The following is a 14,241-nucleotide window of genomic DNA, read 5'->3' on the forward strand; positions in this document are numbered from 1 at the left end:
GCAAAAACAGCTAAAAAGAAAAAAAGATACAATCAAAAAAGACAAAAGAACAAGTTAAACCTTGATATAACTCCCTTTCTTAACTTATCTCCTTGACCTCCTCACACCTCCCCTCTTTGTATTCTAATTCAAATAGATATTTCAGCAAATCCTTCATCTTTTTTTTTATCCTTATAACTTATCTTAATATACTGTAATTTTCCATTCTCTCATTCGCCAAATAGCCATCCACTTTTACTTTATTTAATCTTATTTCTCCTTAGAACTTATATATCTGAACTTATTCTCTTAAGACGTTTTCCCTAGGGTCACAAAAATTCCATTCCACGATTTTCCCATCTCTCATTAAAAGAAAAAAAAAAATTATATCACAATATATACACTTTAAATTCCCAATTTTTCTTTCACCATCTCCCCTCCCCGGTCTCGGCTCCTGCCAACAGTTCTCCAAAAGTCCATCAACCCGGAGATCTTAAGTCCGAGGCTCTTAACTCTCTTTCATGTCCCCTCTGCCGATCTTTTTGATAGTCTTTGGTGTTAAAGAACAGATCCCGGGGGAGCTCCAGACTTGCTAAGAAGGAACAGTGATTAGTTTAAACCATGGTTTGTTGATGAGCCAGGTCGATAACCATGGGTTTTGACAAAACGACTGGCTGTTTTAGAACCTCTACTTATCTGGAACCATATTTATCCTTGACTCTTTTGTTGCAGTGAATTACATACATAAGAATGACACTGAAGATTATTTATTGTGCAGCAATGCTTCAGATGGTGGGTAAGTTTACATAATACCTGTTATGAGTGTGTTTAATATCTGTTATTCACTCCGAATATTTATTTACTTTCTGCTTACTTACCTCCCCTCCTCCCAAAACTGTGGCCCACATTCTCAAATTCAATTTTTGTGTGTTCAAAGTCAAATGTGACCTTCTCATTATTTTTGCATGTGAAACATTGTGAATGTGCCCCTGTGTGGTAAGATCTGAGATCTACCATTTTCAGTTTGAAGCTGCAGTTCTGTTGCAAGGGTGGGGAACGATTTCCAGCCGAGGGCCACAAATTCCACTCTGGCCAACCTACTGGGAGCCATAGCTCTGCTGAATGTAGGAGCCATGTTTTTGAAAGAAAAAAAATTCACATATTTTCAAGTCTCTCCATATACAATGGTACCTCGGGTTAAGTACTTAATTCGTTCCGGAGGTCAGTTCTTAACCTGAAGCACCACTTTAGCTAATGGGGCCTCCTGCTGCCACTGTGCCAGTACTGCACAATTTCTGTTCTCATCCTGAAGCAAAGTTCTTAACCCGAGGTACTATTTCTGGGTTCGCGGAGTCTGTAACCTGAAGCGTATGTAACCTGAAGCTTATGTAACCCGAGGTACCACTGTATTGGCAGAACTTTCTCTTCATAATTAAATGCTGGAGAATTTTATCACTGAAACAAAGTTGTTATTTGCAGTTCCTGCCCGCCGAAATACGTATGTCTGAAGGTTGGAGAAAATCCTGACTTTGGGTACACAAGCTTTGATACGTTTGGCTGGGCCTTCCTTTCCCTGTTCCGCCTCATGACGCAGGATTACTGGGAACGCCTCTATCAACAGGTATATGCTTCAATTCTTTTGAAACAAATTGCATGGGGAAATTGCCATAGAAATTTGAAGCGGCTTGCTCTGCCTACCTTTTACAGCTCCCTTCTTAGCTATATAAGTAGTAGAATGATATGCTACAGTCTACCAAGTGGAATCCTGGGGTGATAATATGAGATGAAAATGTTGTCACAGGGTCCTGAGCTGGTAGAATGAACTGTGCCACCTCAGAGCACAGAAGGGGGATCACAGTTATGAATGTTCCTTCATGTAAAAACATGTAAAAATATTGTTAGCCATCTAAGGGTTCTCTTGGGCCCAAAAGGCAGGAGACTGACAGGAGATATGATAGCCACCTTCAAATATCTCAAAGGCTGCCACTGAAGATGGAGCAAGCTTGTTTTGTCTTGTTCTGGAGGGTAGGACCCAAACCAGGGGATTAAATTTACAAGAAAGGAGATTCTGAATGAACATCAGGAAGAACTTTCCGACAGTAAGAGCTGTTGAACAGTGGAACAGACCACTTTGGGAGGTGGTGGACTCTCCTTCCTTGGCGGTTTTTAAGCAAAGCTTGGATCATCCATAACATAGAATTTCATGTGTCATTTTTAGATTTAATGTTGTTTCTTTCATCATCTTTATTTTGGTTAATGAATTACTGTATTATTATTTTTTTAGTGTGGTTCATTGTTTTCTATATGGTTCCAAAGGCCTTTTCCCCTTTAACATATGGGAAACTGGTGATGAAAACCTTAACATTTTGTAAACATCACAACCAAAAGAATGATTGCTATATTCTTTCTGACTACAGACTCTCAGAGCATCTGGGAAGATCTATATGCTGTTTTTCATGCTGGTCATATTTCTGGGATCATTCTACCTGGTCAACTTAATCTTGGCTGTGGTCACGATGGCCTACGAAGAACAGAGCACAGCCACTATTGCTGAAACAGAAGCAAAAGAAAGGAAATTTCGTGAAGCCATGGAGATGCTGAAGAAAGAGCAAGAGGTTCATATATTGCCCCATTGCTAATCAACAACTACCTCCATTTCCCCAGAAACATAATTTATAGCAGTAGTTATATATAGTATGTATACAATAAAACATAAAACACCATTAAAAACAATACAAAACGATAATTAAAATGGCCGACTAATGAAATATTTTTTTAACAGCTGCATAGGTCTGCTGGCATAAAAAAAGGTCTTTAGAATGGGGGAAGCAGAAATTGAACATGGGATGGATCTAACATGGTCAAAGCAAGATTAAGCACCAGCTTCCATGTTTCATGTGTCCAAAAACTAGGAACTCAGACTTGAAACATAGCTAACACCACCTGCTGGGCAAGAAAAATCTGTCAAGACAAAAATCCTTTTAGAAAAACACCGTGATTAACTTTAAAATCATGAAGGTTGTGAGTAATTTGGATATCCAATGCAAACTGTTATCTGTGAATGGGAAGTTGACATACCAAAAAGTATTTATTATTATTATTATTATTATTATCTCATATGAAGACATAATGGTACAATGCCCACTTCTCTTTTTCTTCATTCTAGGAATTAGCTGCGAAAGAAAATGACAGCATGTCTCATAGCTCATTTGAAGTGTCACCTATAGGTTCTAAAGAGGTCAAAGAACGAAGCAACAGAATGAAAAAGTTGTCTTTGGGGATGGAAGATTATGGGGAAGATCCCAAAACCCCAAAATCACAGTCTAGTGACAGCTATCGGAAACCGGTAGTTATTTCATAAGGCTTTTGTTGTTGTTTAGTCATTTAGTCGTGTCTGACTCTTTGTGACCCCATGGACCAGAGCACGCCAGGCACTCCTGTCTTCCATTGCCTCCCACAGTTTGGTCAAACTCATTTTAGTAGCTTCAAGAACACTGTCCAACCATCTCATCCTCTGTCATCCCCTTCTCCTTGTGCCCTCAATCTTTCCCAGCATCAGGGTCTTTTCCAGGGAGTCTTCTCTTCCCATGAGGTGGCCAAAGTACTGGAGCCTCAGCTTCAGGATCTGTCCTTCCAGTGAGCACTCAGGGATGATTTCCTTAAGAATGGATAGGTTCGATCTTCTTTGCAGTCCATGGGACTCTCAAGAGTCTCCTCCAGCACCATAATTCAAAAGCATCAATTCTTTGGCAATCAGCCTTCTTTACTGTACAGCTCTCACTTCCATACATCACTACTGGGGAAACCATAGCTTTAACCAACCATTATTTCTTTTCACTTTTAATTGCACTCTAACTTGTCTTCATAGATGGAGGAGCTTAAATGAAGGGAGAAAAAAGGTTTTAACTGAAACACTTAATTTTTAATCAGCATTTGCCAACCCCAAATCTACATGAATGTTTTTAGAAAATTTACATTTTAGAAAGTATATATATTCTACAACAGTAGGAAACCAATCTATGCATAAAGGTTTATATGTGATGTATTTGTTTTCTTCTACTCTTAGCAGTTCTCAGAATAGGCCACTAGTAGGCCACAACAATAAAAAATAGCAAACCCTGTCCATAAATCAACTAACAGCCATAGAATAAATCAGTTGCATTGTCATCTGTCTGAATAAAGGTGTTACAAAATGGTAATCCTTCCTGGTGGCCTTACATGGTGGTAAGTATAAGAATTAACAGAGGCTTATAAATAGCAAGTTCCTTGGTTCCTGTGACTGGTAAGGAAGCCATAAGTGATTAACAGACTTATGTACCGTTACTAGTGGAAAATTTTGTGGAGTAGTTAACTGGGAGACAGGAGTGTATGTGCAAGACTGAGTTAATGAGAAGCAGGCTATCACTCCTAACAAGCTGCCACTTCTGAACGCAGAGTGCTCTTTATTAACAGGAAGGCACAAGGCCAATCATAAAGTTTTCTGCTGCACTTGGTAGGATTTCTGTAAGTGACTCTTACACCCAACATTAAATGTATTTAGTACAGAGCATGTCAAAGTCTGCATCACTCTTGCTATTTTTTCCTTCTTTTGATCCCTGCAGTCTCTCATTAGCCACAATTATGGTCCTAGTTCAAACCCAACCAAACGCCGACCAAGTCATGGAAGTGTATTCAATTTCCATGTACCCGGCCGAGATGCTGGTTCAAGGGCTGAGTTTGCGGAGGATGAATCTAGCAGCATTGGGGAGACGGAGATCCAGCACAGCACACTGCTGGCTGCACGAATGGGAAGGCGTCCAAGCATCCAAAGTCAAACCAGCTACAGTCCTCACCTGACAGCTCCAAACTACGTGCAGCCCGGCAGATGGGCCACTGGAGACGATTGCAATGGGATGGTTTCATTGATGGGGGGCAGTGGAACAAGGCCGTTTAACATGGATCCCATTTCCAATGAAGGGTCATTGCTTCCTCCAGTTATGGAAAATCCTGGGAAAGGAGATCTGGTGAGTTGAGAATGTAATCAGACAGATGCAATTTTCTAATTGGTGGCTTCCCTCCAGTTGTCTAGGATGCAGTAATCAATTTTTGCTATGTGTTTTTTGTACCTAGAGGAAAAATGAATCCACCCCTAAAAAATATCCTCAAATTACTTCCCTACAGATGATGATGATTTAAATTTCTTCCCCAGCCTTCATCATTAGTCCCAGGGCAATTTGCAACTCTCTCTATATATATATGTTGTTGTTGTTGTTTAGTCGTTTACTCATGTCCAACTCTTCGTGACCCCATGGACCAGAGCACGCCAGGCACTTCTGTCTTCCACTGTCTCCCGCAGTTTGGTCAGACTCATGTTTGTAGCTTTGAGAACACTGTCCAACCATCTCGTCCTCTGTCGTCCCCTTCTCCTTGTGCCCTCCATCTTTCCCAACATCAGGGTCTTTTCCAGGGAGTCTTCTCTTCTCATGAAGTGGCCAAAGTACTGGAGCCTCAGCTTCATGATCTGTCCTTCCAGTGAGCACTCAGGGCTAATTTCCTTAAGAATGGATAGGTTTGATCTTCTTGCAGTCCATGGGACTCTCAAGAGTCTCCTCCAGCACCATAATTCAAAAGCATCAATTCTTCGGCGATCAGCCTTCTTTATGGTCCATATATATATATATATATATATATATATATATATGGTCTCTCTATATATATCTATACAAACAACAACAACAACAATTAAGATTATTATCCTCTAACCACTTCTCTGGGAGTAAACCTCATTGAACTCAGTGGGATTTACTTCAAAGTAGGCATTCATAGAATCTCACTGTAAATGTATTTGTGAATAGTGGGCATGGAGGGTGGTGAGCGTTACCAAAATGTTTGGGGGCAGGGGCAGACTTAAGGAAGAAGGAGTAGTAAGAGCTAAGAGGTGAGAGCCCTGTGGTATGAATAAATAGCAAATATTTCCTTTCTGCACCATAGTGCATGCATTCTCTTTTAGCTAAGGACTGCTGTGCAGCTCTAAAGCTAAGATTCCAAAGGCACACCCATATTGAAGACTAACAAATGCATTATGACAGAAGCTTCCATGGAACTACAGCCTGCTTCATCAAATGCATGAAGTGTTGTCCCGAGTTACATGTAAACTGGGTGAGGAAGGAACTAATAAATAGTGAAGTGAGAGGAAAATGAAACTTAGAACGACTGAACAATAATACTCATTGTCACTCGACATTTCCCCCGAATGTATTAAGACTGTGTGATCCACCGAATTTTGCAATAAGCATATTTACGTTCATATCTGTTTCTCTTCCTGCCTGAAATCGAAGCACATAAAGCTTCCATAACTAGACATGTTGTTTACATCTTTAAACAGACTACTTCTTGTGATGAAGCCAACAAGAGGTTCCAAACTCAGCGTCTCTCAGTAGATTATTATAATCACCCACTTCAAAGACAAAGGGCAGCAAGTGCAGTCAGTATCATTACCAGTGCGCTGGAAGGTATGTTGTTGCATATTCATGGGCGCAAATATAGTGGTTGGATACCAAGGTTAAGGACATGCTTTAAATGCCATAAATGGGCGGATTTAGCACTTGCACTTGGGTCTATGTATTGTTCCTGTGTTGCATATCACCTTTAAATAGGGATTCAGTCCTGGCTCATCCTTGAGGCAAGATGAGACAACTGCTTCAGGTGGCAGGAATCACAGGGCTAGCCGATCCGAATGTAGACCTTTACTGTCCCTTTGTTCCTGATGTGGGAGTTGGGGCTACGGGTTTGTTTTGTTCTGGTTTTTCATATGAATTTTGTGTTTTTACTTTGTATGTTTATGCTGTAAACCACCCTGAGATTTTCAGATAAAGGGCAGTATACAAATTTAATAAATAAAAATAATAAAATAAATGTAGATCTTCTCTCACCCTTTCCTCACCGGTAGGGTGGGAGGTGCCATTTAGGGATTTTCAAGGTAACTAGCTAGCACTTTGGGATCAGAAACAGATAGGAAGCCAGTGAAATTGGAATAGCAATATAGTCCCATGAGCTGTAGCTCAGTGGTCAAAGAAACATGCCCTCTATGTGGAGACCCCCAGGTTCGTCCCAGGTGTCTTCATGAAGAGCTAGACAAGATTCCTGAAAGCCACTGAACCTGCTGGACAAAGCTTCTGACATAAAATAGTTTCCTATGGTCTTACAAAGAACTGGCCTATGGGATTGTTAGGAGTTTGGCCTACACTCGAGTAGGACCCTGGCAGAGACACATGCCCGACTGGCATGTTCTCTCCCTCCTGGTCGATCGTTCAGGAGCTTCCAAAGCTTTCTTCAGCCTTAACATCACAGCGACCGATGCCAACCGACACCGGCACACTTAGGGATCCGCAGAGTTTGCGCAGTTGCATAACAGACCTCAGCAACTCAGCATTTTGGCTAATCTACTTTATTTACATATAAACACACACGGAGCACTGTAACATGGCTCCCTCTCTCTCTAGCATCAGACAGCAAAGAGAAAAAGAACAAAGGACAATAGTCCCACTTCACGGAACACAGTAACACAAAAAGCCTGTCTTCGTCACTTCCCACTCTGTGGAGTCAAAACATATACCGTCATGTGAAAGACAACAATCCCATGACTGCAATCACGGAGCAGGAATTCTAACAGAGATATCAATTACAATAGACCTTGATCATACATTTTTAAAAAGAATTCTGCTGGAGCATCAAGAGATTCAGTAGGAGTTGTTCTCACAAATCCTTATTGATCCCACTTCCTGACCATAGGCGCGTGTTTCTAAATATTTTTTTTACGGGTGGGGGGGACCTTACTTTATTGTATTTACTGTTTAGAACTTGAAGAATCTAATCAGAAATGCCCCCGCTTCTTGAAGAACTTGGCTGCAAAGTATCTTGTGTGGAACTTTTGCCCACTGTGGTTGAAGATAAAGAAGAATGTGGGCGTTTTTGTTATGGATCCATTTACGGACCTCACAATCACAGTTTGCATTGTGATGAATACTCTTTTTATGGCGCTAGAACACTATAAAATGTCCCCTGATTTCGAGGCCATGCTTGGGATAGGCAACAAGGTAAGCGAATTCTGGCAAGCAGGATGTTCTGCATCAGCATGTAATAAGCTTTTATGCATTTGTTATTATTATCATATTGATTTCTGACAGCACTCATCCTTCCCCAAAGGGTATAAGGTTCAATGACTCTCACCTATCACTATCTCAAGAAAATTCTTTATTAATTTATTTCTGTTAACTATGACAAACGGTTATATCTCTTGGTATTAGCATACCTAGATATTTAATAGATTCGGAACAAATCTGGAATTTATATTCCTTGGATGAATGTGTAAACAGGTTTTGACTTATTGGCATCAGTTCTGATTTGGAGCAATTAACAGAGTAACCAGATACAGTGGTGCCCCGCAAGACAAATGCCTCGCAAGACGAAAAACTCGCTAGACGAAAGGGTTTTCCATTTTTCGAGGTGCTTCGCAAGACAAATTTCCCTATGGGCTTGCTTCGCAAGACGAAAACGTCTTGCGGGTTTGCTTCTTTTTTCGTAAAACCGTTAATACCCGGGGAATCCGCGCTCCGCAAGACAAAAAAATCGCAAGACGAAGCAACTCGCAGAACGAATTAATTTCGTCTTGCGAGGCACCACTGTACTTTACCAAAAGCATCTGTTGTTTGCATCAAGATGGGAATACTAGCCTGAACAATACAAAATAAACAAAAGAATATCGTCTGCAAATGACACTAATTTATATTCAATATTATAAATCCTACAATGTTGTCTAATAGCGCAAGCCAAAGGAAAGGTGGCAGACATACTGCCATTTACTTTGATTCTAGGAGTGGCTGCCAGGACAAGCCACATGCTCTTCTTATATGCCATGGGAGTGGACTGAGCCTGCATCCCAGGAGTGGCCCACCCCCTTGCCCACTCACAATTGGCTGATTGAGCGAGCTTGCAGGATCTGTTGCCTGGGCAGCAAGCTCAGCCCAGGGACCTCCTTTGCTGCCCGGGACACAGCCCACGGGGCCTCCCTCATCTGATTGTGAAGGGTGATGGAGGGAGTGCCAGACCGCAATGGAGCCCCCCAGGAAGGGTTTGCGGACTTCTCAATGTGCCTGTTTGTCATGTGAACTGTCCCTAACGCCGGCATGAGGAGAGAGGATTCTGGAACATACAGATTTGACGTCTCCACTTCTATTTTGCAGATTTTCACCGGAATTTTCACTGCAGAAGTGATCCTGAAAATCATTGCGCTGGATCCCTATTATTATTTTCAGCAGCGCTCAAATATCTTTGACAGTGTGATTGTCTTCATAAGCATCATTGAACTGAGCAGTGAACCCAAAGAGAATAAGGCATCAGGGAAAAAAGGCAGCAGGAAAGGAAATTTTACAGTTTTACGGACCTTGAGGCTGGTAATCCCTTGCTCTCTTTTTTTCTCTTCCTTCCTTTCTTTTTGGACATATAGGACAGGATTTCCCACAAGCTACATCTCTTGCAGAAGATCACTATTGATTATACATTTGTGGAGCACTGTGAAAGATTTAACTTGCTAATCTCCAGATGTGCCCTGTGAGGGATGTTATTTTCAGATAGAGGAAATTGAGGGCAAGAAGCAGCAACTTCCCCAAGGCCACCCGGTGCTTTCAGGACCAGGAAGGGAGTTGAAAATATGTGTCCAAGGCCAGCTCCTGTGCTGTGCTGCTTGGGAGAGACATGAAGGAGACAAGCTATCAGTGGCCACTAGACACGATGGCCAACTATTACTTCCAGCATCGCAGACAGCATGCCTCTAAATACCGGTTGCTAGGGAAAAATGAATGGGAGCGTGTTACTGCATTCAAGTTCTGCTTTGGGGCTTCCCCATAGGCACTTGTTTGGCTGCTGAGGGTCGGACATAATAAATAACAATATGTTCAAAAGAGAACAAAAGGCAAGATGAAGCTGAAAAGAAGGATAAACAGAGTTAGAACTAAGGCTACAAAGAATAGAAACTGCCAAACTGTTCTGTTCTTTGGTTATCTAACAATACAATACTTTCCTCCCCAACAGATGCGAGTCTTCAAGTTGGCGAAGTCTTGGCCAACCTTAAACACCCTTATTAAGATAATTTTAAACTCAGTGGATGCTCTGGGCAACCTCACCCTCGTTCTGGCCATTATCGTCTTTATCTTCGCTGTATTTGGAATGCAGCTATTTGGGGGCAACTATAAGACTCATTGCAAGAAATTGGCCGATGACTGCAAACTACGATGGCATATGCAAGATTTTTTCCACTCCTTCCTTGTTATTTTCCGAATTTTGTGTGGAGAATGGATTGAAACCATGTGGGGTTGCATGGTGGTCAATGAGCAATCTATGTGCTTGCTTGTCTTCTTGCTGGTCATGGTGATTGGAAATTTAGTGGTGAGTTTACAGATACCTTTTGGTTTCCCCTCCCCTTTTTATCAAAATTTTGCTTTGCTATTAATGAAAAGGGGAAATGTGTTTGAAAAGGCCATCCTCATGCTGTATCTTTAAAATAAGACAAGACTAGTATGTGGAATGGTAGCATTCCAGAAAATCTGTCCTGGGCTGCTTCTGCCAGGTTCTTGGAATCACAAGTGGGGAGGGTGCTGTTGTACTCAGGTCCTGCTTGCAGGTATCCCATGGGCATCTGGTTGGTTACTGTGCAAACAGGAGGCTAGACTAGATGGGCCATTGACCTGATCTAGAAGGGCCCTTCTACTATTCTTATAGGGACGTGGGTGACACTGTGGTATAAACCAGAGAGCCTAGGGCTTGCCGATCAGAAGGTCACCAGTTTGAATCCCCGCAACAGGGTGAGCCCCCGTTCTTCAGTCCCAGCTCCTGCCCACCTAGCACTTCGAAAGCACATCAAAGTGCAAGTAGATAAATAGGTACCGCTCCGGCGGGAAGGTAAATGGCGTTTCTGTGTGCTGCTCTGGTTTCGCCAGAAGCAGCTTAGTCATGCTGGCCACATGACCCGGAAGCTGTACGCCGGCTCCCTCGGCCAGTAAAGCGAGATGAGCGCCACAACCCCAGAGTCAGTCACGACTGGACCTAATGGTCAGGGGTACCGTTACATTTTACTGTTCTTACGTTCTCACATCTTTCAGTCTTTTCTCAAGCTATTGGGAAATGAAATGAAATTCCATAATAAGGAGTCAGGAGAAGGAAGTAAAGCATCTTACCTGCCTCTCACTCTTACCTGGCTTTGTAGGCAGATTTTCTGCTCTAATTTGTCGATATTTATTCATTCCACCTATGCTCTAAAACTAGTTTGCAAAGAATTAATAAGAATGAAAACAGATGTATCATTTTAAGAGTAGACAATGCATACAACTAGGGTAAAATGTGCATTAAAAAGCATATATTAATTAAGCCAACATAAAAATGCATTATATTACAGAAAATCATTTTCCAGAAATGCGTATATTAGGCAAAATTGCATACAAAGTGTGTGTATCACAATAAATTTGCACTAAATTGCTGGTGAATTTTCATGGGTTTTTTTAAAAAAATAAAAAACCCCACACATGTCAATTGATGTGGAGAACTGAACTTGAGGTTGACAAAATGAGAAACTGGGAAAAACCAAAATTGACAAATTTTGCCTATCCCTGGCTGTTGGTTGGTTTCCTTGTCCTGGTCATGCCAGAATTGGGTGTTTCCATCTCTCTTCAGAAAAAACCAAAACAATTATGCTAGAAATGTTGTTAAACATTTGCTCTTCCCGTTCCTTTGAGGTGCTCAATTTGTTCATTGCCCTGCTGCTGAACTCGTTCAGCACTGACAACCTCCTCCAACTCCCGGAAGACGACCGAGAAACGAACAACCTTAAAATTGCCTTCGCTCGGATCCACCGAGGGCTGCATGCAGCAAAACAGGCAATGTTGGCTTTTTGTTTCAAAGCTCTTGGGTACAAGCGGAAGGCAGCTCAGAAGAAAATAAAATGTGAATCTGAGAAGAACGGGTTGGAGCTTCGAAAAGTTCTCCCGAACTTCAAGGAGGGCCATGGTAACAGAGAGATCGAGAAGAACGGGGAGAGGTGCTCAGTTCATATCCCGGATGATTTCATCAGCAACCCCAATGTGTTTGTCTGTGTTCCCATTGCTGCCCCCGAGTCCGATAGCGAGGGTTCTGAAGATGCTGATGAGAAGCAGGGGGCAGCCATGGAGACAGAATATACTGAGAAGGTAAGGAGTCAGCTGAAGGCCACATTTCCATGTTCAAGGAAAGGCGGGCAAATATTGCAGCGGACAGAAATGGAGACAGCAATATTAATGTCAGCCCTCAATATTCTGTCCCAGTTTCTGAACATTCTGTCACACTGTAGAATTAATGAGAAGCAGAAGCAATGATGTGATTGTGCTGATAGAAGGTCACCTCATGAGGAACAAGATTAGCTTCTGCCCTAACAGTGTTAGTAGCTGTATTCCCTCACCTTTGCTCATAGGCTGTTTCAATGCAGTCCTGTGTGTCGTTTTCCTCTTTCTCCTCCTCCTCCTATCATCATCATCATCCCCACATTTCCTTCAATAAGCTCAATATGGAATACACTCTTTTTTGCTCTTAATTGTTCACCTCATTTCCTAGCACAGCTTCCCTCCACCCCCTGCCCATTCGCGTGAAATTTGACTGATCACATCCTGAAGCATCATGACGCTAATCTAACCGGGAAACATTTGTAAACAAAACCACATGGGTGGCTGCAGCCAATCAGATTAAGAGGCAGTGTTGGGCAAGTGAGGCTGAGGATCAGGGCGGAGAAGGAAAATGGCACTGAGAAGAAGCAATAACCAGGGAAACAAAAGTGCATTTCCCTTGTGTGCTGTAGCTACTCCACCTAGAGAGCTGGTACAAGCTACTCATACACATCGTGATCCAATAGGCCCACCACAGCTCACCAACAATGAACCGTGGTTCAGGAAGCACTTGATAAAGCTGTTGGTATTGCTGCCTGCCGGAAGGCCAAACTATATGTGATGCTGGGAGATCAGGGGCTGTAGGGATTCTGATAAGGAATGTAGTAGGAGTGGAAGAGACCTTATCTTTTTCCTGAATGCTTGCATGAAAATGCCCTCTTCCAGTGCTATTTGCCCTGCGAGGCACAACATACAACTACATTATGGATACCTGTATGTTTCCCTCTGCGAGGCAAATACCAGCTTGGGCAAGAGATTTTCACTGGGAAATGGTGCAGGGGGAAATTCTGCCACTGTCCCAATTAGAATCCACTCCCCTACAGATGACAGTAATTTTGTTTGAGTCACAGAAATACATCTCCCTTTAGCTCCCATGGCTTTAACTAACAGTAGGAGGGAAAGGGTTCCCCCCGAAAAAACACAAATACAGTGCAGATGAATGTGGCTTCTCTTCAGCAGGAAAACCAGCTGCGATTGAGAGGAGAGCGGAGCAAGAGTTCTGATGCCTGGAGCCGAACATCTGAAATCTCCTCTCCTGGGGAAATAAGTATGCATTGGAAAGCTGGGTCCTCATCACCAAAACAAAAAGAGGTAAAAGTTATTCACCAATAAAGAAAAGCAAAAGCTGATAATGATAATCCAGATGATAAAATGCCCTGATTGCAGAACTGGGTAAGAAAAAAAAAGGTTGCATTGAAATCGGGACGAAACAAACAAACAAAGTCACAACTCTAATTGAAACGTCACCATTCAATGTGTTGAACTGAAACCCAAGCAGGTTGTTTTGAGTATCTTTCTTTGACTGTTTGTGTGCCTCTGATGGTTGGTTGGTTGGTTGGTTGGTTGGTTGGTTGGTTAGTTAGTTAGTTAGTTAGTTAGTTTGCTTGCCTGTCTGCCTGCTTGTTTTGAGGGGTAAGGCATGCTGATTCAGAGCCTTTGAACCTCTCTTTTGGTGCCGAAATGGATATTGTAGACCAGAAATTTATATGTGTTACATTAATCACACAGCAAGTGTGTCACCGATTTGATTTCATTTGATTTAATTTAATACCAGGCACCAAAACCATACCATGTGGGGAGATGAGGTTTAACACTTTAACCCTCATGGCAAAAATACATCCCTCCCAGCGCAAATATTAGCCTTAGGAAAAAATCCTCCTATTGACTCCGGTGACTAATTGTTGCACTGTGGTGCAGGGAGGTTGGGTTTTGTCAGGATTTCACCTAGGAATTGAAAGGTTAAATCTCCCATTCCCATGCGCCATGGTCCTGATGTGAAAATCACTCCTCCCAATATGCCTAGCATTAAATTTCTTAA

At 42.1% G+C, this 14,241-nt stretch overlaps 1 protein-coding gene across 6 annotated transcripts in view; it reads left to right on the plus strand.

The window, feature by feature from the left end:
* Positions 1–14,241, plus strand: part of LOC307227163 (sodium channel protein type 5 subunit alpha-like) — a 38,709-nt gene that overhangs the window by 8,434 nt on the left and 16,034 nt on the right. For 4 of the 6 annotated variants that reach the window (XM_079996347.1, XM_079996346.1, XM_079996344.1 and 1 more), the window contains exons 4-14: positions 712–775; positions 1,459–1,600; positions 2,397–2,594; positions 3,146–3,325; positions 4,581–4,982; positions 6,344–6,470; positions 7,816–8,054; positions 9,201–9,410; positions 10,048–10,401; positions 11,745–12,194; positions 13,380–13,514. In XM_079996347.1, coding sequence (XP_079852473.1) covers positions 712–775; positions 1,459–1,600; positions 2,397–2,594; positions 3,146–3,325; positions 4,581–4,982; positions 6,344–6,470; positions 7,816–8,054; positions 9,201–9,410; positions 10,048–10,401; positions 11,745–12,194; positions 13,380–13,514 — 2,501 coding nt within the window. The remainder of the gene's footprint in view (positions 1–711; positions 776–1,458; positions 1,601–2,396; positions 2,595–3,145; positions 3,326–4,580; positions 4,983–6,343; positions 6,471–7,815; positions 8,055–9,200; positions 9,411–10,047; positions 10,402–11,744; positions 12,195–13,379; positions 13,515–14,241) is intronic. The other 2 variants (XM_079996345.1, XM_079996349.1) reach the window with 1 other exon arrangement.

The sequence above is a fragment of the Podarcis cretensis genome (genome assembly GCF_951804945.1).
Source record: "Podarcis cretensis genome assembly, chromosome: 12".
Classification (NCBI taxonomy): Eukaryota; Metazoa; Chordata; class Lepidosauria; order Squamata; family Lacertidae; genus Podarcis; species Podarcis cretensis.